A 24,954-nucleotide genomic window follows, 5' to 3' on the forward strand; every position below is an offset into this window, starting at 1 on the left:
TATAACATTGGTGATATTATCTGTATTGTCAGGAATCAAAATTACACATGCCTCTCCTGTTAAATACATTCCCCCAGTTCTTACCATGAGAAAATCTAATGCCATCTCATGTTTAAGCAGTGTAAGTCTATGTGATTTATCATTAGCTGACAAAAACTCAAATCCTTTAATAGTTTCATTCGCAAATGCTGACATCGTATAAGTAATGTTATCAATGTGATCTGCAGGAAAAGTCACACCATACCATGGAAGAATTCCAATGCCCCATTTTTCACCCAGAGAAATGCACCAATGGTATGACTATATAGTGTGAAACTGAGCCATGTCACGTTTCTGTCGACTCATAAAGACTTCTTGCCTCTCATCATTAGAACATTATGCACTTCCAACTTTAACAAGTAAGTTAAAGCTTAAGTAACAACATCCATTCCACTTAGTTGGTAACATTTCATAGGTGTTATTACCACATTGCCAGTAATTAGAATACAGAAACCCAATACCAAGTCCCACATGATACCTAAGACTGTTATTTGCAATAACTTGCGTGTCCCCAGTTGTCATTGTAATATTCTGATCTACAGTGTTATCCACTGCTTATGCACACATCTGGAGTATCATCTGACCTGTCACATATGTGTGGCATTGCGATTGTCCCATGTATTGTCCCGTGCTGTTGATACATACACATATAAGATTGTTCGATACTGGTATTCGTGTCGGCGCTTCTACTGGTGTTACATTTACCAAGTTGAGAAGTGGTTGTGGACCAAAACTTTCTTCACAAAGCAAATCCCAACACAAACAAGATTTCTCTGGTGGGTTGTTGAAGTATGTTGCATTCAAGTATGCCTTCGAGTAAATGAAATGTGAGTTCCTTTGATTTAAATGCATTTATAGTGATCTTAGTAGATCATTATTCATCATATCATATTTCCCGATTCCTAGGTTTATAGTTATTGTGTTTCAAGTGAAATTACCTTTGTTGGATTATTAATTATAAATCAGGAATCATGATGTCTAGTTTAATATTCTTCATCCTTTTCTTCTGTTGTCAGACAATTAATTTTCCTGTGTAGTGTTGATAAATGCTTAAATTGACTGTTGAAATATTATGTCAAAAATCTGCATCTGTTAGTCACTCATAGGGAAGCTGAATGCAACAGGTACATTTAACTTTGACTAAAGTTATATTGAAGTCTATGAGTAGGTCTATTTTTATGCAACTGGTCCCAGGTCAATCCAGCAAGAGTGACAAGAATTATGATGTAAGTTTGACCAAATATTTATTTAGTTTAGTTTTATAGTTTTTTGTTGTTACAAAACCCTCTGTGTCTTTTGAGCAGGTCTGCCCTGATCAGCTGTATAAATAACCTGATATAACATTATAACTATCCTGATATATCTACCACCAACAGATCAACATAGAAGACGTCGGTTAGACACAGATATGGCCTCTGACAGCTTTAAAATGAAGACAAGTTCAATTGATTTGCCGCCCTGCTTTCTTGACTGGGACGTGGAGAAAACGTGTCAGTACCTGAAAGAGGAAAAACTTGAAAAATGGACAGATACATTTAGAGGTTGGTTTTTTGGTTTGCTAGGTTAAATTGATGTTTAATTTTAATTTAATGAATGGCCTAAATAAATTAGCTAATTGTGAGCTGTATTAACTCAGGACTTTCCTATTATTTTGAGATGTGAAGCATGGAAGCTAATATCAAAATCTATACATCTAACATCTTTGTTATAATAAATACCATGTATTACAGGACTGCTTTTAAATGTTTACTCTTTTACCCAGAAAACAACATCACTGGTGCCATGCTGCGAGATCTCACGCGTGACCGTCTGATTGGCATGGGCATAGGGTGAGTGTCTTCCCTTGTTAAACCAGGTGGCAATGTCTAAAAATTATAGCAATCCGGGATAAAAGGAATTGTGTAGAAAGCAAATTCCTCTGAAGTGGTGGCACTAATTTGGTGCAACAACAACCACCTGACTGGTTTTGTTTGGGGTTTCACACCTCACTTTTCTCTCTTTAACTCATTCCCTGCTAAGCTCATGTATATTTTCTTTTTTTTTTTCATTTCCTATAGAGAACTTGATGACCAACTAAAAATCCTGGACAGTATCAGGAAGCTCTGGGAGACACAAGGCAAGGTAAGGTACATCACACTACATTTTCAGGGCTAGAGAGATAAGAGAGATTAAACAGAGGAAAGATGAAGAGCTTGTAGAATGAATAGCAAAGGGATGTATAACATGTTGGGGTCAGAATGAACCTACACAACCACATAGTCAAGATTGTGCATGTTCGCTCTCTATTGTTGTGTCTATTGTCAGTCTAATGAAATGACTGATTACTCAGGAGAACTGGAGTGGTTTTTACTGGTACCCTTTTGGGTCATAAATAGACCAGATGTGTCCAATTTACCAGGTGCTCAATGATCCCATTGGCATGTTTTTAAGCCATTCCTTTGTAGTTTTAGCTTCATCTTTGGGCTCACTGGGCCTAATGCAATGTATTCTCCTTGGAGCTGGTTTTACTGGTTCTCTTCTGTGTAATAATTGGACTGGGGTTTTTTTCTTTGTGTTCTGCAGGTGTTTAATGATCCCATCCACGGGCATATAGAGTTACATCCACTTCTCGTCAAAATCATTGACACACCTCAGTTTCAGAGACTTCGATACCTCAAGCAGCTTGGGGGGGCCTACTATGTTTACCCTGGAGCATCCCACAACCGCTTTGAACATTCAATTGGGTATGTCCACATTTTTCAGATGGACACTGCTATGTGTCTCAAGGTGATCACAATCCAAATTAAGTGAAGACCAATTTGGAGCAAAGCACCTAATAAAACCAAAGTAAACACATTGCATACCTTAGTATATAGGTATAATAAACGTGTGTGTGTGTGTGTGTGTGTGTGTGTGTGTGTGGTGGTGGTAAAGGGTGGGGCACTTGGCAGGACAGCTTGCAGAGGCTCTGAGGACAAGACAGCCGGAACTCCTCATCACTGCCAGAGACATCCTTTGTGTGCAGATTGCTGGTCTTTGCCATGACTTGGGTGAGCGACACACACCTTTTCACTTTTACATGAAATTTGTTTGAAATGGAAATTGCTGAGTGTGATTAAGAGTCAATGAGAAGATGAAAGTGAAACTACCCACGAATTGTCAAACAAAAGCTGATGTCGATATAATGGCCAGGGGTGATGCAGGCATTAACAACAACAATTTCTCTTCTTAATAAAACTACGATTCTCATTTCAGTGTTGAGCTACTGCCACTATTAAAACATTTGACTTTTAGTGATTGAGTCATTACTAAAAGTGGTAGAGTCAAATTTTTCTGGAAATTCAGTTTAAATTTGAGCTGCATTTGTAGTGGAGCTGTGAGTATGTTGTGGCGTTGATGAAAATAATGCTGGGAAAATGTACCTTATAAAAGTGAAGCCCATTTAGCCTGAGTTTATCAAAACAACAGATAAACATGCAGGAAATGTTGAATTTGCATTAACAGCAAACAATATTAACCGCAAATGGCAGATTACAAAACAGTAATTTTATAAAAAATTAGCCTGTCGTAACATCTTGATCGACACAGCTGGCAGAGTTGATCGCGGTTACTCTCGATTAATGCTTGTGATTCACCAAACGCACCGCAGTGCGTTTCAAAAGCGTCTCTCCACTCTAAAAATAATCTAATATTCTATTTTTTACACGTGATTATACTCTATATCTATCTATATATCTATATCTATCTATATTATCTTGAAAGTTAAGCTTAGTGGTGGTGATGTTGAAGTAATGCGACCGTGGTAGTTTGTTTATAACCTAACATTCAACATCAATATAACATACATCATCCCTGATGTCATCCCTGCAACACTATTTGAAACAGGCTAGTATTACGCCTTTTTGTGTCTACAAAAAAGTAGACTCAAAAAATAGTTTGTAGGCAAACCCGGAAGTTAGCATCGCCCTGGTTCCCTCGACAAAAAGCCGGATTTTGGATTATCGAAGAAAATAAGCTCTGTGGCAAACAAAAGTTGATGATACTTACACGTTTTGTTCAGCAAGATAAACTTCACAAATGAACACCACTTTTATGATTTTTGAAGCGTAAATGGAATCGCCAGAAGTAAAAAAACGTCACCACTACTAAGCCTAATTTTTAAGAGAATATAGATAGACAGCTAGAGGATAAACACAACGAGGCTGTAAAGGCGGACTAGTGAGTAGATGACTTTACGTGTTCGGCATGAAGACGTTAATGTCCGCAACAACCACTGTGGTCTCATTTAGCCACTTGTTAGCAACCGCCTTTTTTAAGACACGTAAAAACCTTCAGAATTCACAAGTAGGGTATATACTGATGTATTTTATGTCGAAGAACAAAGCATGAAAACCTCTTAAGCTTGTGTTAACCACAGACCTTATATCAGGCATCTAACCAAAAACCCATTGACTTCAGGATGAGGGAATCGGAATTGTAAAAATGCAAACTAATTTCAGAGTTTTAGGACTCATTCCTGCACCACTCTATAAAACAGGCCTGATAAGATATAATCACAAATGGCTCACTTTACAGTTCACACACAATCATCATTAGGTAACTTGTATTTATTTATCCATATCTAGGACATGGGCCCTTCTCCCATATGTTTGATAACATCTTCATTGCCAAAACACGTCCAGAAAAGAAGTGGGAGGTAAGAATTAGTTATTTCTGTGACATATGGACATAATAACCAACCATAGCCAGGGACTTCATTAAGGTAGCAAATCAGTTGGACACAAATGGGAACTAAATAGCAAAAAAAAATTAACAAGTCAGTGTCTAGTTATCAGGGTGGCAGCAAAAAGAGCCAATGTAGTGCTGGCTTGCTTGTTTGTGAGCCAATTTCTCAACTGACAAGGAAAAATACTTGTATGGATTAATATTTGATATGCACTAGCACATACCTAAGTCTTTTAGGAGATTACGAACTATTCCTTTAAGCACAACTGTGGTATTTCTGGTATTAAGACCCATGCAGTATACTCTCTCAAAGGATATTGTGCCAACTACTTCTCTAGTAGATATGCTTATTTGCTTCGTTAAATATGAAACTACAGCCAGCAGCCAGATAGCTTAGTTATGATAAAGGAGCATAAGAAGAGCACAAGAGCATGGGCAAAGGATGTCCTTTGGGTTTGGACATCCTTTGCGTTGAAGGGGAGGTGACCAGGGGAGTCTTGGAACAAACCCTAAAATTACACCTCTATTAACAGATGTTCCTAAACGCAAATTTGGACATATCATGTATGTTGTACCAGACATATATTTGAGAGTATTCTTGATTATTTTTAATCATTATTTATGCTATTAAATGTCATCAAACATGACATGTGGAAATGGAAGTTATCATGACACTAATTATTCCTGTTGTCATATATGTCAGATATATCATTTTAACACCAGTAAAATGAACACAAAACATTGCAATACATGAAATTGTGCTATTCGTTAGGCAGAGTTTGTTCAGATTTTGGAGGGAAACACTCTTGGAGTCTCTGTTGTTGGTTTTATGGCAGAGGCCTGGAACCAAGGAATGCTTTTGAAGCCGAACTCCTTAATGGAAAGGGGATCATCCAAAACAGAGGTTTGTGTGTGGTATCAGATGTTGTCTCCCTCTTTCACACACACCAACATCCTGTGGCTCACTCTAAATGTATGGGGAGAGTGGGAGAGGTGAAGAGGTTAGAGATCTGGTTTAGGGGAGCAGGGAGAAACAGGTCGAATACACCACAAGGTTATGTCCACAGACCTGTCACATGGCAAACGTGAGAGATAAGACATGAATTCACATTCTGTGTATCCTGTCATGTTTTAGTAAAGATGAGCTATTTCTTCTTGAGCAGTGAGTCATTGTATTTTCACTTTGAATTCTCGTATTAATATATTAATGAGTCTGTGTATCTTGCAGCATGAGGAGGCCTCTTGTGACATGTTTGACCACCTGGTGAAACGTAATAAGCTGGAGCCGGTGATGAGGAAGTACGACCTGAAGCTGCCCGAGGACCTGATCTTCATCAAGGAGATGATTGCTGGACCTCTGAAACCTAACACAGCTGAAGGCCAGGTCAGTCCTGCTCATATGAATTGTGTAAGATCAGTCAGTATAATCACTGCTACAGCAGCCAATGTCTAATGCCACTATTGTGCTACCATCTCCACAGTGGCCATATGAAGGCCGTCCAGAAGACAAGTCCTTCCTCTATGACATCGTGGCCAACAAAAGAAATGGCATTGATGTGGACAAGTTTGACTACTTTGCCAGGTGGGGCTTGTTGAACAGCTACTGTAGAGCACTTTTTGATGTAGAATGATGAACTACTATGTATTATCTCCCCATAACAATTAGATATTCTCCTGATTATTTTAACAACATGCAGCATTCTGCAGGGTGCTTTGATTACATAATAAGTAATAAGGCCATTTTCTTCACATATTTCTTCGCTCTGTCTCTTCTCAGGGACTGCTACCACCTGGGCATGCAGAACAACTTTGACCATGGCCGCTTCATAAAGTTTGCCAGGGTGTGTGAGGTGGATGGGCTGAAGCAAATCTGCACTAGAGACAAGGTGCTGACTTTGTTACATCTGCTTTTTGATCAGCTTTTAAAACAGCAATCTATTTAATCCATTTATCTGAGTAGTTGTGACTAAACTATAGGCAATACTCTCCACAGGAGCAGGACAATATGTATGAAATGTTCCACACCAGGATGTGTCTCCACAGAAGAGCGTACCAGCACAAAGTGAACAAGATCATAGAGACTATGTGAGTACCTACTCTTCCCATATTGGTACTCTAAAACATTTAGCTTGGTCGGCTGTCGGATGTAGCTCATTTAATTTGCTTCATGATTCACTCTCTTGTATGGTATGCAGCAAAATGTTCTTTAAAGTGATATGATGGGTATGATCATCCAGGATCACAGAGGCCTTTTTAAAAGCAGACAAGCACATCCTGATCGAAGGCTCAGGAGGGAAGATGTTCACTCTCTCCACAGCCATTGATGACATGGAGGCCTACACCAAGCTGACAGGTCTGTAGATACCACTGTTAAGACACAGGGAGGAGTGGGCAGGATACACCAAGCACCATCTATGCAATGTTTAACAAATACTACATACTTTTAAAACATGTTGAATTGTCCAAACATGTTCTGCCAGTGAGCTGTCAGTATTATCATACTTTGTTTGTTCAGTTACTACCTGCACACAAGGGGATAAACTACTACTCCTATAAACTAACAGTCATCACACTGCAGCAGCATGCTATTCTCAGGCATGCTAGCATATAAATGCATCAGTGAGGAGCTGAAGAACTATAAATCAAAACCTACGCCATTGGTATCTGCTGCAGGACTCCCATTAACCCCTTGCCTCAACCATAGATCCAGCTTTACTTGTGCACTTTACCTGTTAAGTTACAACGATAACAGCTTATCTAGCTAACTAACAACTATTCATAAACTAGCACAAACACATGGATAAATCATATTTGTGACCCATGAACAAAATAAAGATCGTTTTCACAGGCTCTCATTTTTGACGCACGTTAAATGATAAATGATACCCAATCCTGTCAATTACAAAGTTGTGATGGGTGATAAATCTACATGCCAGATTGAGGCAGCTTTTATCTGGCATGTTTAAATAAAATGAATTTTGTAACCATAAAAAGTTTTTCATTTCATATTTAAGAACGAATGGAATAGAAGTATTTTTATGACATATTCATATTGCATTACTTTGTGAGTTTTGCCTCTTAGTTTAGGGTGTCAGTTATTTATTTGTGAAAAACTATTAATGATTTTGTGACCTTGTCTTTGGTTTGTCCTAATTCACCTCATCTTCCACTCTGTTTCTCTGTTGTCCTGTAGATCATGTGTTTGAGAAAATACTCAACTCTTCTGACAAAACTCTGGCTGAGGCGAGGGATATTCTACAAAGGATTGTCTCTCGAAACTTCTACAAGTTCCTGGGCGAAATTGAGAAACCCACCGAGGTGTGCACCACAAATGTCATTGTGTGCCTGTATTGCATTACACTTTGTTGACACATTATCTATTTCACTGTTTCAACAAAGCTGGATCTTATGCTCCTTTTGTGGTTGATAAAACAAAAAAACTAGCACATTGCTCATTTCTGTTGTCTCTATCATTCTACATTGCCTGTAGTCCCTCTTCTCAGCCTTTCTCCTCCCTCCCTAAGACGATAAACAATTGGAAAAAGGAATTGGCTCAAGCCCTCCCTGAAAGGAATGGCGCGCTGACACCAGAAGACTTTGAAGTTCTGGTGAGTTTTTAGTCTAATTACTTTAAGTTTTGTTGATTATCGTTTGATTGGTAAGATGTTGCCTACCTCCGTTTTGGCGTGATTTACTCGTGAATATAAAAACTGGCTTCTCTCTCCCCCTTCTCTTTTAGTTCATTACTTTGAACTATGGGAAGAAAGACAAGGACCCAATCAAGGATCTACATTTCTACAGCAAGTATGACACTACCAAGGCGTTCAAGATGAAGGTCAGAACTAAAGCAATGACAACCAAAATTCTAATCTTAGTCTTTCTTTGCATGAACTGTTCGTCCATTGTGTGTATTTCTTCATAAGGCAGCCTCTGTTGTCATTATTCTCAAATTTACGCTGCTTTCAATCTTGTCAGGTGTCCAGGTTTCGTCCAATGCGCTTTTATGAGCAATCGATCAGGTTTTACTGTAAGAAGACTGACGACAGCACTCTGGTGGCTGACCAGAGGTGTTTTGACGAGTGGTGTACAGGAAAAAGGTTTTCCAAAGTATCAGGTAATATTTAGATCTTGGCTGTTAAATAAAGGATAGGTACTGTGTGGGACCCTCAGGCTGGAGGTTCTATTAGGTGGCAGTGCTAGTCTGTATTTAGCATTAGGATGGGAACATAAGCAGGGAAGGAGCGATTATATAGGTTACATCTTGATCTGATTGCAGTTCTATTGTTCTCTGATCTTGGATCTGGAGTTAGTGCAGTCTAGGGCTGCAGCTAATGATGATTTTCATAATCAAGTAATCTAAAGATTATTTGCTTAATTGACTAATATAGTTTGCTCTATAGATGTAAGAAAACAGGGGAAAATGCCTGTAAAAATGTCCTAAAGCCAAAGGTGGGGTTTTCAAATTGCTTGTTTTTTTTCCGACCAACAGTCCAAAACCCCCAAAATGATCTATTTACTATCACATAAGACAAAGAAAAGCAGCAAATCCTCACAAGTCAGTTTTTCAAAGTAGCTAGCGATGAATTTTCTGTCGATCGACTAATCATTTCAGCTCCAGTGTAGTCTCTCACTAGGTACACTGCTCTTGTTAATACTGATGCACTTGTCTGTGCTGTCTTTATTTACAGGCAGGGTGGAAGATGGAGATCAAAACTGAAAAAACACCCCCTGATACTCATTGGGTCATTATGATTGAAAAATATTGTTCTATAAGGTGAGTAAGTTAATTAGCATAGAAAGTTTAAATCATGAGGATTTTAAAGTACCTGACAATATTTTCTCCAAAAACAAATGACATAAAAAGGTATAAATGAGGATGCATTATTACATATTCAGGCCCTGTACTCAGTTTTTTAAGAACCCTGTTATACACGTCTTTGTTTTAGTTTGATCATTTTCAGCTTTCTTTTACACTCCTTTCTCCATCTGCCGATGTCTATGTCACATTTTTAACCGAATCACTGTTTAACACCATGTTGGTACCAAAAGCATACCATTATGTGCTTCTGTTGTAAACAAAGAATCATGGTTACTTAAAGTGCCATCGCCTGAAACTGAATATGTACACAACATGTTTCAGGGCATTATTTTATTCACCCATCGGTCACATTTATACTACCGACATGTGTAATGGAGTCTGTCATTTAAAGTGAACATTTAATTTATGGTTTAGGGATTTTAATATATATTATTTTGACTAGATTAGATTTGATTGTTTGATTAGAAGTTGTTTTGGTGGTTGTTGTGGTTCTTTTATTGTATCTTTCCTAACATACAGCATTGTTACTTTTTCACTGTTTAAAATGTCTGTTTTATTGGTGGCATCTTATATTTTATCTTGTTGTTGTTTTTGAATTATTCTAATTTTTGAAACTGGCTGTTGGGAAGCACTTTGTAATGCATCTATCAATATGAAATAAGAAGTTAATAATATGATTATATATCGCTATTTCTCACTGCACTCGTACTATGTAGCGCAACTTGTTGCTCGATGAAACCATCTGTATGAATGTGGTTAAGACAAATTCTGGGTGTTGTTGTGTTTTGCTCATTGTGTGAAAATGTAATTATATTCTTAATATGTAATGGGGCTGTAAAGGGAAACCTACCAAAGGTTATTAGAACCTTTCATCTTTATTCCTACTGAGACGACTTGATAACAGATTCTGCTTTTTGAAATAAAGCTCTTTTTCTCTTTGTTGTGTGTCCTCATGCGGTTTAACTCGTAAACACCAGAGGAAATCATACACTTGTGTTTTTCAGCTATAACACAACAGCTGTGGTTTGAAACATGAAACATTTCTAATAGGCGGTTACAAAAACATGGATTCACAACTTCAATCAGAATATTCCAAAGTGTCCAATATAAAAAAACTATGCTCAAGTTGCTCAAATTCAAGTGGATCTGAAAAAAGTTAGAAACCCAAGTTGCTTGGTTAAATTCAGACACTAACACTTTAAGCATGAAAACCACATGAAATCAGACGTATTTCTAAAAGCTATCAATTCAGTGGTATTTAAATGTCAACATTTAGTCAAGTATTCAGTAGTGGTTAAAACTCAATTAGGTATATAGTTGCTTATTTAATTCTTAATTTCTTAGTCTCTTTATTGCACAACTCTGACAAAATCATGAGATGATCCGTGTCACAGGATGTCACATCGCCCTGGTGCAATGCAGACACACACATGCACACACTTCAACGTCCATCTTCAAATAATAAAACATCTAATCATCAATAATACACCCTTTTATTACACTTTATATTACTTAATATTACATGTGTACATCATTGATTTCATGTCATTCTGTTTCTCCACATTGCAATGCCCCCTCTGCTTATTACATAGGGTTGGGCAATATGACAATATGTGCTATGAGAAGATAGAAATCTGTCTGCCTTACTGTTTATACCATGAGAGCGTTCCCTTTAATATCACTGGCAGTAGGCTATTAGACCTGCACTGCTTTATGGATTTTTGCCTTCATTTGTCAGGTATTTAATTCACCACATTCCCATCTGGTTATTTCATCTATGAACAATTTCTCAATCGAGTTTTCTAGAAAAATGTATCATATCACAATATCTTGATATTAAATAAATAAATAAATATATACCATTATGATTTTATCCATATTGCCCACACCTACTATTGCACTGCCTTTCTCTTGTTCCTCCTGATGCTTCTCCCTTTTCCACTTAAGACATTTTTGTTTCTGTTGTATCCTTTGTTTGTTTGTTTGGAGTAAAGGATCGAGGGTGTAGTAGCATATGTATGTTGGGGTTTGAGCAGTAGATTATACCGGGTTATATATATGAGTTTCACTCCGATACATGGACAAGTAAGACGCTGTTCCAGGTTAACGCTAACACTTTTTGCTCACGATGTACAGTGATGTGTATTATTTGATACTAATCATAAAAGTAGTCTTTTCATAAAATAATATGCAGTACAAAGTTGCCACGTATGCAATGTTCCAGGTGAATAACTAGTAGATGTTGGGGCCCCATACTGATAAGATTCATTATTGTTTGGATGTCTCCCTTGGAATGTGGGAGTTATGCGATAGAGGTCTCTTTTCCTGACCCCTAGACTGCTGTCCAAATAACTTGTATATCATCGTTTTTGGGGTACTGAGGGACCCTAGGGAAAGATAAGTTTATAGATTTATGTGTTATAGTAGGAGCCCTGTATGCCTAAATGTATAAAAGACGAGTTTGAACAGTTTTCGAGGCAGCAGTACTGATTCGGCTACGGGTGCTGTACAGGCTAAGATGCGCATGCCTGTTGATCCTGATCTTTGATGCAAATAAAGAATATTATGTGAAAAGTCAGTATCAGCGGAGTTTCCTTCCATCATCAAATCATCGCCTACATCTGGGGAATGAAGAAGAAATGAACAACAACAGTATGTGAAGTGTCATATGTTAAGACTGCGCAGGCTCCAGGTCGGGGTGGCGGATAACTTACCGTCCCACTTACCGGAGAGTAGAGTTCGTGTCCCCTTAAGTGCTCCTAACCACTTGCGTTGAAATGATCCAACCATACTTGAATTGCAGCATGCGGATAGTAATAAACTGTTTTAAAAACGCCGGCATTACATGCCCTACATTGTATTCGCTGAACGTAATCCGGGGTTTTGGCGTCAACCCTCTGGCCTCATTCGCTCCGCTATATTTGGCTCCACCCTCCGCGTGCCAGTCAAAGGGGAGCGATCTGCGTCAAGGTATCTATTTGCAGCAAGTAGTATACCGGAAGCAGGGTGTTTTACTTGTGAAATAAAATAATAAATTATATTCCCATGTGCAATAGATTTGAGGTTAGCATTTACTGATGCTAATCAACAGTTTTGGTCAAGAGCGATTATCACAAAATGGCTTTTGTTTGTGATGTGTATTATTTGAAACTAATCATAAAAGTAGTCTTTTCAGAAAATGATATGCAGTACAAAGTTGCCATGTATGCAATGTTCCAGGTAAACAACTAGCAGACGTTGGGGTCCCATAAAGATAAGATGTGTTCCAGGAACACAACTAACAGATGTTGGGGTCCCATAAAGATAGGATGTATTGTTGTTTAGTGGTCTTTTTTGGTATGTGAAAGGTCATTCTGAGAGGTCTCTTTTCCTGACCCCTCGACAGGAAACAGAAGTTTACAGACTCATGTGTTGTAGTAGAACCCCATGTATGCTTAAAGGTATAAAAGATGAGCTTGAACAGTGTTCGAGGCAGCAGTACTGATTCGGCTACGGGTGCTGTACAGGCTAAGATGCGCATGCCTGTTGATCCTGATCTTTGATGCAAATAAAGAATATTATGTGAAAAGTCAGTATCAGCGGAGTTTCCTTCCATCATCGAATCATCGCCTACATCTGGGGAATGAAGAAGAAATTGACGACAGTTTGTTTGTTTGTAATTTTCTCTACAGTGGTAAAGCAAGTAAAACACTGTGATAAATATAAACTAATAAAAAAAGAACATTTTGTTACTGTTGTCCATTGCAACATAGTGCAGAAAGAGGCATCCCAACCAAAACTATTGTCTATTGTCTATTGCCTCTATACATACTTTTGTTTTATTCTTGCAAAGGCAAGAATTTTAGAGGACGTTGTGAAAATGACATAATGGAAACTTCATTTGTTGTATTCAGGGTCACCTTTGAGCTCATGTCCTTCGTAATTTCTTGGTCATGAAAATTAAAATGTTTGTATAAATATTTCATATTTTGCGTTATATATTTGCCTTGTTCTAAAAAAAAAAAAAAAAAGACAACTAACAAATGAATACTTCTTTTTTTTTTAATTGTGAAATTATTGTTTATTTCACCACCAAAACTTTATTCCTGTGGCTTTGAAAATTTGATATAATGTAACGTTGGAGATGGCCTCAGTGTTTCCTTGCTACGGGCTGTATGCTTCAGCGCTGGTTTTATTCAGCTAGCTAAGTGAAGAAGTTTCGCCCAGTTTCAATACACCTTTATTTTGAAAGCAGTGACCGGAAACGCTATTTATGTTTCAATTTAACTTCACGCACCCTGTGGAGAAACAAAACCCGGGTATTTTCACTGCCCTGGTGTCTTCTGTGCAGAGCTACTCGGTCAGCTGTCGCAGTCGACGTGGGAAACATTACCGGCTGTAATTCTGCGGGTCTCTACGCTTCTAACTAACCCAAATTACCGCCTCTTTGTCAAATCAACATGGAGAACCGAAAACGACCGTTTGAGGCAGTTTTGACCCCTAATGACAGCTTCAAAACGCCGGAGAAGAGAGTGTCAGTGGCCCGGCAGCCGGACTCGGACTCCATGGGATGGGGAGTGGAGGAAACGTGTCTTTACCTGCGAAGAGAAGGTCTTGAAGAATGGGAAGATATATTTAGAGGTTGGTTTTTCGGTTTGCTAGTTTAAATAGAGAGGGGGGTTTTTTTTTATCTCAGTGTTGGTCCAAATTCATCAAGTCAGTGTTTGGACGCTAACCTGCTCTCCATATCTGCGTTGTGACATGTAGCTAAGACAACATCTAAACATTTATGTTTTCTTTGTTATCCAGCACAAAAAATCTCAGGTGTCGGGCTGCGGTATCTCAGGGATGCTGATCTGGAGAAGATTGGCATACAGTAAGTATGTCCTCGTGTTGAACCGAGCACTGTGGGACTGCGGGTAAGAGGAAATGTGTGCAAAGCCACCAACAATAGTGTCAAAGAAGGTCAAGACCACGTTGGGTCCTCTTAACTGGGTTACTTTAATGTTTCACACCTCACTTTTCTGTCTCTTCAGCTCTTTCACTCCTTTTGATCCTTCATTTTTTCCAATCTGTCCAGGTACCTTGGTGACCGGCTGCAGATCCTTCACAGCATCAGCAAGCTGTGGCAGATAGAAGTGGAGCCAAATAAGGTATCAAGTGTATCACAATGCTGCACTTTCAAGGCTATAGAGATAAGGACCAGGGTCAGTGCATGAAACTGTGTGGTGTGAAATGAAGAAAGACCAGTTCCTGGATCCCTGAAAGTGAATTTTATGGGGCTTTCAGAGACACCGTAGCAAGGTGGAGGCTTTACTTCAGTGTTTCCTGTTTTATTTGTCTCCTCCCTATTCTGTCTGTTTGGTTTCAAATAGATTTTTCACATTGAAAGCATTGTATGGCCAGGCAGCTAGCTACATTACTGAACTGTAAGTCCATACTAGCCCTTCACGTAGCCTGAGATCCTCAAGCAGTGGACCCGTAGCTGTCCAAGAGTCATTGCTAAAGGCCAGAGGGGGGCAGAGCCTTTCCTGTCAGGGCCCAGAGGCTCAGGAGGGATCTGCATGAGGAGATCTGCTCATCATCATTTTATCATGTAACCTACCCTTATTTTAGTTAATTCATCTCCCTCGTATTTTTATCTAATTATCCTCGTCGTCTTTTTTTATTCTGCATTTTGTTTTTATGCTTGGAAGTTAATTTTTATATGTGCATAAGTTTCCCACCAAAAGATAAACACAGAGACTGAGTATATTGGCACTCTTTTGTGTTTTCATAGCTGTTTGTTGTCCTGTCTTCTGCCAGGTGTTTAATGATCCCATCCACGGGCATGTGGAGCTGCACCCTCTTCTCATCAGAATCATTGACACACCTCAGTTCCAGAGACTACGAAACCTCAAGCAGCTTGGAGGGACCTACTTTGTTTTCCCAGGAGCATCCCACAACCGCTTCGAACACAGCATTGGGTATGTCCTCAATTAGATACAGTGTTTATTGATTAGGGTTTATCGTCGGCCATCGTGACCCAACATTTCTTTGCTGTGAAATACATATATAAAGCAGGAAAACCATAGTGGGGGCACAGTGAAACTCGTATAGACCAACATGAATTAATGAGGCCAGACACTGAGTTGCCAAAGTGAAAAACAGACGTATAATAAAAGGTGGCTCACTAACACAAAATGTTTTCTCTCAGTAAACCTTTAATCTGAACTTATATTTGGAAGTTGCCTGCACTGTATTTTATAATGCTATAGTTGCACAACTTTAGTAAGACATCCAGCGGGCCAGGCCACACAAGAGCAACGGTCCTAAGTGCATTTCACAGGGGATAAACACCCACCCCTTGTCCCCTGTCCTCCTAGGTAAAAATGTTCTTCTTGTTATGTTGTTGTTGGCGTGAAAAAGATTGCTGGCAATGTGTCGATGAAAAATGTGGCAATGTTTTCTACAAGATGAGTCAGAAAATTATGTGGCAAATTCCACTGTGTATCTTACAGGGTGGGTTACTTGGCAGGACAGCTTGTACGAGCTCTGAATGAGAGGCAGCCAGAACTCCTCATCTCTCGCAGAGACATCCTTTGTGTGCAGATCGCTGGGCTCTGCCATGACCTGGGTGAGTGGTACGCAGGTCCTGACATGTGTCAGGCTTTGACCTCTTAGTCACTGGATGTGGGCACGAGTGGACGTGAAATTGTGTTTGTTATCTTCTATTTTCCAGATAGGAATAGAGGCAAAGTTCACTCAATAAAATCAATAACTTTTTTATGAACCCCCCCACCCCCTTTCCAGGACATGGGCCATTTTCCCACATGTTCGATGGAAAGTTCATCCCCAAAGCACGTCCCGGAATTCGCTGGAAGGTTCGAAACTGTGGTTTATATTTCTCTTGTCCTTTGCCATATCCCGTAAGTGTCAAACAAAACCAGCAGTTCAGGAGACGCACAAGGCCACATGTAGCGTATTATTAGTGATATCATAGGTCACCCTGCTTTTTAAATAAAAAATAAAGATGCTTTTATGGATTAGTTCTTGTTAGCATTGGTTTGTTGAGTTATTAGTTGCAAAAGCAGATTATCTAAAAGCACTTTTTGTCAGTGGGGAAAATCCAGTCTCCTCTTGTCCTCTGGCTGCTAAATTTCAACAAAATCCGCATGTTGTTAGCGTATTCTGTTGTGCTGAGGTTTCAAACTGCTGCTATGATTAATCAAAGAACTATTTGGTAATCAAGGAAATGCAAAAAAACACCCTTTGATTCACAGTTCCAACATACTAGCCCAGACGTGCACATCAGCTGAACTGAATTACAGCAGAGAATAGTTGTTTAAAAGGGCATCTCAGTTCAGTTTGTTCGACCACACCTCTCAAAGCTAAGTATTTGGCCTGACTCCCTCATTCCAGTGTTCTCTGGTGTTTGGGGGAAAAATGGGAACAACCAGAAAAGTCAGACTGACCCATAACAATAACTACTGTCCGGAAAATGTTGGCGGTCTTTTGTGGTGGCTATTTTTGAAAAGGAACTGGAAAAGGCCTTGAGCTCTCTCTTAGTCACCCACTGTGGAGATTGTCAAAGCTTGGGTGCTTTTAGCTGCTATATAAAGTAGTCCAATGAAACCAAAATCAGAATCTTCTGGGAGTCCGATAGATTTTAAAACGTTAGCATGCTGGAAAGATCTACCTATTACACACAAATCCTCTCATCAGCGTCCTCAAAATACCTAACTAAACTCCCTCCTTGACACAGTTTGCCCTCCTTTCCTTTTTCCTTTTTTCATATGCTAATTGACCCATAGTCATAAGGTTCTTTCCTGCTCTACCAGATGGCATGAAGTTACAGCAATAAACAGCATCTAACATCCCGTGATTTGTAAGCATGACAGTGGAGGGCACTGTTCAGGAGGATAAGTATAACTGATAAGAGCTACTAAACACACGGCCGTTATGTAATCTATGACCGCAGACCTGCCGCATGGCAAACATGAGAGATAAGACGAGTATTCACGCTTGTGTCCTGCTACATTCCCATATTAACATAATGAGCCTGTTTCTGTTGCAGCATGAGACTGCATCCCTAGCCATGTTTGACTACCTGGTGGAAAACAATGGCCTGAAGCCGGTGATGGAGGAGCACGGCCTGGTGCTGCCCGAGGACCTGGACTTTATTAAGGAACAGATTGCTGGACCACTGGACACTAATGCAGCTCAAGGCCAGAAGGTACCTGCCAGTTCTGTCTGTGTGTCAATAGCATCATTGCTACAACAGCCAGTGTCTGATTTGTATATAACGTAACTTATTACACTATCCATAAAATATTTATTCCAACTTTCCTTGGACTCTCACACACTCTCGGCACCATTATAACCCTGTACATCCAGTTTACAGTAAAAATTTATACATACAGCTTCTGTCCTTATGATTATGTATCAAACTCCAGAATTTCTTGCATTGGAATGAGAAGAAAAGCATAATTTAGTAAAAATCTGAAACACGCGATACTGTAAAAGTGGATTGTTGGCCAGGAAACATGCGAGTACCAAGCATGTGGATCAAAAGGAGATTTATAAAAGTGAAATTGATTTCATGGAGCAGAGGCTGGTGGCTTTTTTTTTCTCCCCCATTTGTTTTCCAAAATCTCAGTTTCTTCAGCCACAAAGCAGCTGATAAAGCCACAACCCAGAAAAGACGTCTAACATTAGCCATCTGTTGAAACTGGACTAAAGTGTGTTTAAAGTTTTTTTTGGATTAAAACCTTTATTTTAATCATTTGATTACTATATTTTCAACATATAAAAGGTTCTACAGGATTCACAGAAATCCTTTTGATACATCACAGTGTGATTCGCGGGTTTACTGTATGTTGTCCATTTGTTGTTGTGTGTATGTATGCAATTCCACACATACTGGCTTATATTTAATAATTACGCGTTTATGTCTGCTTATCTTTTAGCTTTGCTGTCTTTGTTTTAGCTGTTAGTCAAATTCCTTGTACGTTTAAATATGCTTGTCCAATAAAGCTGATGAAATCTGATGTTGTTGTGCTTTCGTCTCTCCGCAGTGGCCATATGAAGGCCGTCCAGAAGACAAGTCCTTCCTCTATGAAATCGTGGCCAACAAAAGAAATGGCATTGATGTGGACAAGTGGGACTACTTTGCCAGGTGTGGGTCATTGATCTGTTAGTTAATTTAATAATAATTTCCTAAATCGCATATTGAATATTCAAATTTTTCTGTTTAGTTAGTTAATTACCCATCTGTCCACATATTTCCTCGTCTAAGGGACTGCTACCACCTGGGAATCCAGAACAACTTTGACTATCGCCGCTTCCTAAAGTTCGCCAGGGTGTGTGAGGTGGACAGGCAGAAGCACATCTGCACTAGAGACAAGGTGCTGACTTTGTTACGTCTGCGTTTTGATCAGCTTTCCATTTATCGCATTATTTGTGACTAAAATACAGGAAATTGTTTTTAACAGGAGGTGGGCAATCTGTATGACATGTTCCACACAAGGAACTGCCTCCACAGAAGAGCCTACCAGCACAAAGTGAGCAACATCATAGAGACGATGTGAGTAGCAGCTAATCGCTCTGATGTGACTTATTTCATTTGCTTTGTGATTCACTCTATAGTATGGTATGTATGATATGCAGCAAAATGTGATAATATGATGGGTATGATCATCCAGGATCACAGAGGCCTTTTTAAAAGCAGACAAGCACATCCTGATCGAAGGCTCAGGTGGGAAGACGTTCACTCTCTCCACAGCCATTGATGACATGGAGGCCTACACCAAGCTGACAGGTCTGTAGATACCACTGTGGGCTGTTCGTGTTTTAAGGTACACCAATACAAAAGCTCAGCCACAAATCCTACCATTTACGCAGATAATAATGTTCAGTTTTGATTGACACTGTCAGAGAGGTATTCATGTAATTATACTACATTTATATTGATCGACATTTCAATATAATGCAGTCCAGTACATCACCACCACTGCATAGGTGTACCTAATAAAGTGATCAGGAAGTGTACAGTCCATTGATTGGTTTTGTGACTTACAGATTACCACAGATACTAAGTATACAAAACATTATCATCTTCTTTTTAAAATACTCCTCATGAAATGCCATATTTACCCCTCATTGAAAGAGAAATTTACAAGGAAAATATTAATTACAAAACATACAATATTACAGCGAAAAGCAGCAACGTGCTGGTTTGAAACTGTGGTCACTTGTGCCCAGGCGTGATGGTTCCTCCGCGCCAAGATGGCTGTTATCACAAAAAACAGCTCAATGATGGATCAAAGTGTGGTTATCAAACGGTTCATTCTTAAAAACACTAAATGCTCTGACACGTGTGATGAGCTGTTTGTGTCCTGCTTTTATCAAATCACACAAGTTCCAATCAAAGCATCCATGTCTTTTTCGTGACAAGTTAACGTTTGTGAACAAACTAACATATCATTTGTATATTATATGTTATCACATTATATTGTGTTTTATTCCTCAATTAATGATGCACAATTCTTATTTTGTATCTGTCCTGAATAAATAATAGCAATTTAATGCAACAGTTGGGTTACTGAAAAAGAATGTAATTCATCTTAAAATGTGACAACTGTATATTAAGCACCTTTACACTCATTGTTTTTGTGACATTTGTCTGTATTGAATATATTGAGGTGCTTTATCATGTCTGTCTTTATGCCTCTCTGCTAATTATTTACACAGTAAATTCTGTCTGGAAACCAAGTTTGTAATGCAGAACCTTAAAGTTAAATTAATGATTCAGTGTCTTTTGGGTTTTTTTGTTTTTTTTTTACCTGACCTGTCCCCTACTAATTTTCTGTTTGTCCTTTTTAGATCATGTGTTTGAACAAATACACAACTCCTCCTCCCCAGAGCTGGCAGAGGCGAGGAAGATTTTACGCAACATCCTCTGTCGACGCCTCTATAAGTGTCTGGGCCAAACCCAGGCAGACAAACACATGATTGTAACCCAGGTGTGTGTTTGTGTCTCTGTATGGCTTTATTGTAATACACACCTGCTTGTCACAGCATCCATATTGCATTATCTATTTATTTTTTTTCGGCACGTGATTGTTAGCTGGTCTTGTAATGTATTCTAACATGTTGGGCCACAGCTAACAATAATTTCCATTATCTGTAAATCTGTGATATCTAATTTTTGTTAATTAATTAATTGTCAAGTCTAAAACAATGTCAGAATATGATTTTTTTAAAATGCAATTTCAGCAAATTTCAAAAGCTTGAGATGTGTTCAAATTGCTTGCTTTGTCCGATCAAAAATAATTTATTTTAACCATGAATCGATTTATCAAAACAGTCAACAATTCATTTTATGTTGACCGTTATGTCGACTTTCACACTCAGTGTTTGTTTTGATGAAGCTAATGAACTTCCTGACAAATGAAATGAAACTTGTTTGTTTCTACAAAAATACTGGAGACTTTCATTCAGGAAAATGGATTGCAAATTAGATTTGAGCTAATAAATTGCTCATCTTGTTGAACATTGTGTCCAGATTTCAAGTACACAACACAGAATGTATTAATCATTTTTGCATATGTATATGTGAATTTATGACACCACTGTGATTAGATACTCAGGGGTCAAATTTCATGTAATGTCCCTGCTTGGATGAAACAAGTAACATCCGTTGACTCCTCCACTTCTTGCCCTTTCTCCTCTTTAAGGAGACGATTCAGCGCTGGGAAGGAGATTTGGCTCGATCCATCCCTCAGACTGGTGCCCAGGATGTCAATCTGCAGCCAGAGGACTTCATAGTTAGTGTGAGTTTTATTTTTCATTTTGAGCTTCTTTGTAAGCTGATGTCTTCCCCTTTGTGGCTTACTAATGATTGACAAACTTCTCTTTTAGGTCATTGTTATGGACTACGGCATGAAGGAAAAGAACCCCATCAACAATGTACATTTCTATTGCAAGGATGACCTAACCACAGCCATCCAGATTCTCAAGAACCAGGTCAGAACTCAAGAAACGACCACAGAATTCAAATGTTAATCTTTCTTTGCATGAGCTGCTCACGCTGTTTGTCCGTTTGTTTTTCTTCCCTTGCGTACATTTCCTTCTTAATGCATAGAAGCTGTTTGTCACTTCCTCTCTGTCTCAAATGTATGCCTCAAAATAAACTCTGTGCTGCTGTCATTCTTGTCAGGTGTCAAAACTTCTTCCAGAGCAGTTTGCTGAGCAGCTCATCAGGGTCTACTGCAAGAAGACAGATGACAGGACTCTGGAGGCAGCCAAGAAGCACTTTGTCCAGTGGTGCATGGACATGAACTTCTCAAAACCTCAGGTAGTCTTTATCTGCTAAAATGAGAAGAATTGTACAATCATATGCCGGGATGATGTTTCCTTTGCCCAAACTGGACAAATAGAATAGTAAATGTACAGCTCGAGTAGCACTGTGGAGCAATGTAATGAGCAGATCCCTGTGTTGTGTTCTGTTAGATGTGCACGTCGGCCACAGTGATGATATGACACACATTTCTGCAGACTGTAGAGGGCAGTAACAGTCGGTGGTAGTACGTTGATTTAAACAAAACGATGTTTAATGTGGCATAAAAGTCTGCATGTTTTGTCAGGCCTTAAAGATATACAAAATGGTACAAATCTGTCACCAAGAAGAATGCTGCAATTTGTAAGGAGAGCCGCAAATATCTTCATTATGCTGTGTGCATCAAAGGAAGGAAGTGATAGGCTGAGATGTAAATACTTCAAATTTACATTCCCACCTCTGAATCAGTCCTCTGCAAACGGCTGCTGGGATGAGCTTGCTGTTGTAGCTGCTGCCCAAGTAGCACAAGTCTACACAAACAATAATACATTTGTTCAGGAAAACTTTGAAATAAAAAGAGGCAGTGTGTGGTGGAGAAATAAGTAAAGGGGTCAAAATGTAAGGCAACAAGCTGTTTTAAGAGAGAGAATATAATTGCTGAATCTTTTGAGTTTTCCATATAAAACATTTTGTGAAAAGGCTGCAGTGAGGTGCTGCCACCCTCTTGTGGCTGGAGACAGTAAGTCAGTGTCCACATGAATTTAACATTCAGTGGTTAGATTCCCCCCTCAGTCCTGGAAAGGAAGAATTATGTTACAGAGTTCCAGGATGGCTAGCTGAGTTAGGAGTTACTGCAGTGTAGTGCCCTGCCCTGCTGTGTGCACTCTACACTGCTCTTATTAATACTGAGGTCTGTTGTTTTTATTCGCACACAGGACGGAGACATAATAGCGCCTGAGCTGACTCCTCTGAAAGCCAGCTGGTCCAACAACAACGAAGGCGAGGGCGGTGAAGGTGGCAGCTTCAGAAAAGTAAACTATGCTAGCGTAAATGGACAAAAGAAAGCCAAAACTAAGCTTTTTAAGTGAGAGAAAGAGAGCAGAGCTGTTACACATTTGGTAGACGAGACAGTTTTGAATGGAAATTCTATTTTTCTACGAGGCCAGTTTGTTGGTGAGCACGGCAAAGATTAAAATCATTAATTCTGTTTGAAAGACCAAAAAATGTTTCACTAAAGAGGATTCATGAATGCATATTCAGGGCCTGTTCTCAGGGTTTTTACAGACGTGGACCCCTCTTCCATATTATACTCACTCATATTTCTGTTTTAGTTTTTTAATCAGGTTTTTATTTTAGACTCCTTTTTCTATTTGAAGCTGCAATTGTCACATCATGTATTTTCATTATGAACAATAAATCATGGTCGGTTCAAAGGTTTAACTCTGAACATTAGTATAGTAACATAATATATTTGAGGGCAGTGCATGTTTTTACAGCTGATGTGTTTCAGGTCATTCTTTTATTCTGCTTTTTTAAAAAAGTATATCAAATCTGCCGTCAAAAGTTACTGTACATAAACAGACCAATTCTGACGTTTAAAGTGAGTTTTTGTTTTTACTTGTGGAATTCTTGGATATTCGATTTGATCTTATTGTCTTACGTATTTATTTTTCTGGTTGAGTGTGTTATGTAGTGCTTTATTATTTATTGTCCTGACAGTAAGTAGCACGGTTTGACCATTGTGTTATATTTTCTTCACCTTATAGATCTGTGCAAAATTTTAAAGGCTATTTTGGATACCATTTAAAACGTTTCCTCTTCCAAAAATGGGATGCAGCGTCATCAAACTTGCCTCATAGCTGGTTGTTTTGTTATGCTGATTGTGTACAAAAGAATAATATGTTTGAAAGAATGTAAAGGGAAACCTACCAAGGGGTTTGAGGAGATCCTGTAAATGGTGTTTCTATGGAAAGGTGTTGAAAACAGTTTGAAAATTAAACTCTCTTTCTCTCACTTGTGTCCTCCTGTAGTTAAAGTTGTTGAACACCAGGGGGCATCATGCACTCAGTTTAGAGAAAAGGTTTTGTTGTTGTTTTTTCTCCTAATAGCACTTTTGCGGTCTGGCATTTAAATTTACAGTTGTTGCTTTGTTTTCCCCACAGTTAATATTAATAACCCCACTAGTCACACAGGGACCCTTTTGTCTGTGTTATTGCAATATGAAAAACATGAACAGGAGAGAGCAACTCCCCTAATCTGTATATACATGTTGGATCATAAGGAAACGGGCAATAGTAATGCAATGTAATGGTTCCCTATAGCTTTTTAAAGCTAGCTATAGCTTCACAATCAAAACAGATGGCACAAAACATTGAACAGGCAAGATATTAACACTATATGGTACACTAGAATACAATGAAACTGTTTTAATCCAAGAGTGTACTTAAGTAAGGGGATGTATGTGAATCTTTTTCTAGTTTTTTTCAATTGAATTGGATTATGTAATGGTAAAAGACTATTCAAATGTTAAAGGATAGGTTCAAAAATGTTCAATTCAGTCTTAAAACAATAGTCAGGTGCCCATATGAACATTGAAGCAGGTTTTTCTTGCCGTAATCATTAAAAGATCCCTTGTTAATGTGCTTTCACTGGGGCACTAAATCCACAGTCATCTCTCTCCATGCAGAAAAATATATTCCAAAGTTTATCTGAAGTTTATATAAGACTTAAGTAGCCTCTTCCAGTCTTTTAACTCCGTAATATATTTTTTTCACAAAAGGAAGACGGTGGATTCATCACAGTGAAAGCACACGAGCAGTATGAACAAGAGGAATTATTACAGCAAGCAGAACCATGTTTCTATGTTCATATGAGCACATGACTTGTTTTAAGACAGACTTGAAAAATTGTGAACTTACCTTTTAAAGGAAAGGCAGCAACTGTAGTCCCCCTTCATTTAGTACACATTTGTTATCAAACCTAAGGGACTGTTAAATATTATATGACACAATTCATAAAGGGCTTCGACATGCAATGCCTGATAGTATCTTTAAGTTACATTTAATTCTAAACACCACTGGCAGCTTACAGTAGC

The 24,954-nt window shown here is 38.8% G+C and overlaps 2 protein-coding genes across 2 annotated transcripts; both read left to right on the forward strand.

Moving 5' to 3' along the window:
- Positions 1 to 245: 245 nt before the first annotated feature.
- LOC139288531 (deoxynucleoside triphosphate triphosphohydrolase SAMHD1-like) lies at positions 246 to 9,460 on the forward strand. The gene is made up of 16 exons (XM_070909841.1): positions 246 to 294; positions 1,802 to 1,868; positions 2,097 to 2,160; positions 2,602 to 2,762; positions 2,953 to 3,068; positions 4,644 to 4,714; positions 5,972 to 6,127; positions 6,225 to 6,325; positions 6,521 to 6,629; positions 6,737 to 6,828; positions 6,981 to 7,096; positions 7,937 to 8,082; positions 8,268 to 8,351; positions 8,483 to 8,578; positions 8,719 to 8,857; positions 9,432 to 9,460. Exons 1-16 carry the CDS (start codon positions 246 to 248, stop codon positions 9,458 to 9,460), a joined length of 1,596 nt encoding a protein of 531 aa, XP_070765942.1.
- A 4,541-nt stretch (positions 9,461 to 14,001) lies between these two features.
- LOC139288789 (deoxynucleoside triphosphate triphosphohydrolase SAMHD1-like) lies at positions 14,002 to 23,873 on the forward strand. The gene is made up of 17 exons (XM_070910197.1): positions 14,002 to 14,182; positions 14,351 to 14,417; positions 14,622 to 14,694; positions 15,347 to 15,507; positions 16,042 to 16,157; positions 16,334 to 16,404; positions 17,598 to 17,756; positions 18,598 to 18,698; positions 18,819 to 18,927; positions 19,015 to 19,106; positions 19,225 to 19,340; positions 20,405 to 20,544; positions 21,259 to 21,354; positions 21,443 to 21,547; positions 21,741 to 21,878; positions 22,034 to 22,035; positions 22,771 to 23,873. Exons 1-17 carry the CDS (start codon positions 14,002 to 14,004, stop codon positions 22,946 to 22,948), a joined length of 1,905 nt encoding a protein of 634 aa, XP_070766298.1. The 3' UTR covers positions 22,949 to 23,873.
- The last annotated feature ends 1,081 nt before the right edge of the window (positions 23,874 to 24,954 follow it).

This window comes from Enoplosus armatus, chromosome 8 (genome assembly GCF_043641665.1).
Source record: "Enoplosus armatus isolate fEnoArm2 chromosome 8, fEnoArm2.hap1, whole genome shotgun sequence".
NCBI classification, from domain to species: Eukaryota; Metazoa; Chordata; class Actinopteri; order Centrarchiformes; family Enoplosidae; genus Enoplosus; species Enoplosus armatus.

Excerpts from the sequence above, each read along its gene's own strand:
- LOC139288789 (XM_070910197.1), top strand. The coding sequence starts at position 14,002 with ATGGAGAACCGAAAACGACCGTTTGAGGCAGTTTTGACCCCTAATGAC. Across the intron at positions 14,418-14,621 it reads CTGGAGAAGATTGGCATACA|GTACCTTGGTGACCGGCTGC; the intron begins GTAAGTATGTCC and ends CAATCTGTCCAG. Across the intron at positions 16,405-17,597 it reads GTCCCGGAATTCGCTGGAAG|CATGAGACTGCATCCCTAGC; the intron begins GTTCGAAACTGT and ends TTTCTGTTGCAG.
- LOC139288531 (XM_070909841.1), top strand. The coding sequence starts at position 246 with ATGGAAGAATTCCAATGCCCCATTTTTCACCCAGAGAAATGCACCAAT. Across the intron at positions 6,630-6,736 it reads AAATCTGCACTAGAGACAAG|GAGCAGGACAATATGTATGA; the intron begins GTGCTGACTTTG and ends TACTCTCCACAG. Across the intron at positions 8,579-8,718 it reads CCAAGGCGTTCAAGATGAAG|GTGTCCAGGTTTCGTCCAAT; the intron begins GTCAGAACTAAA and ends CAATCTTGTCAG.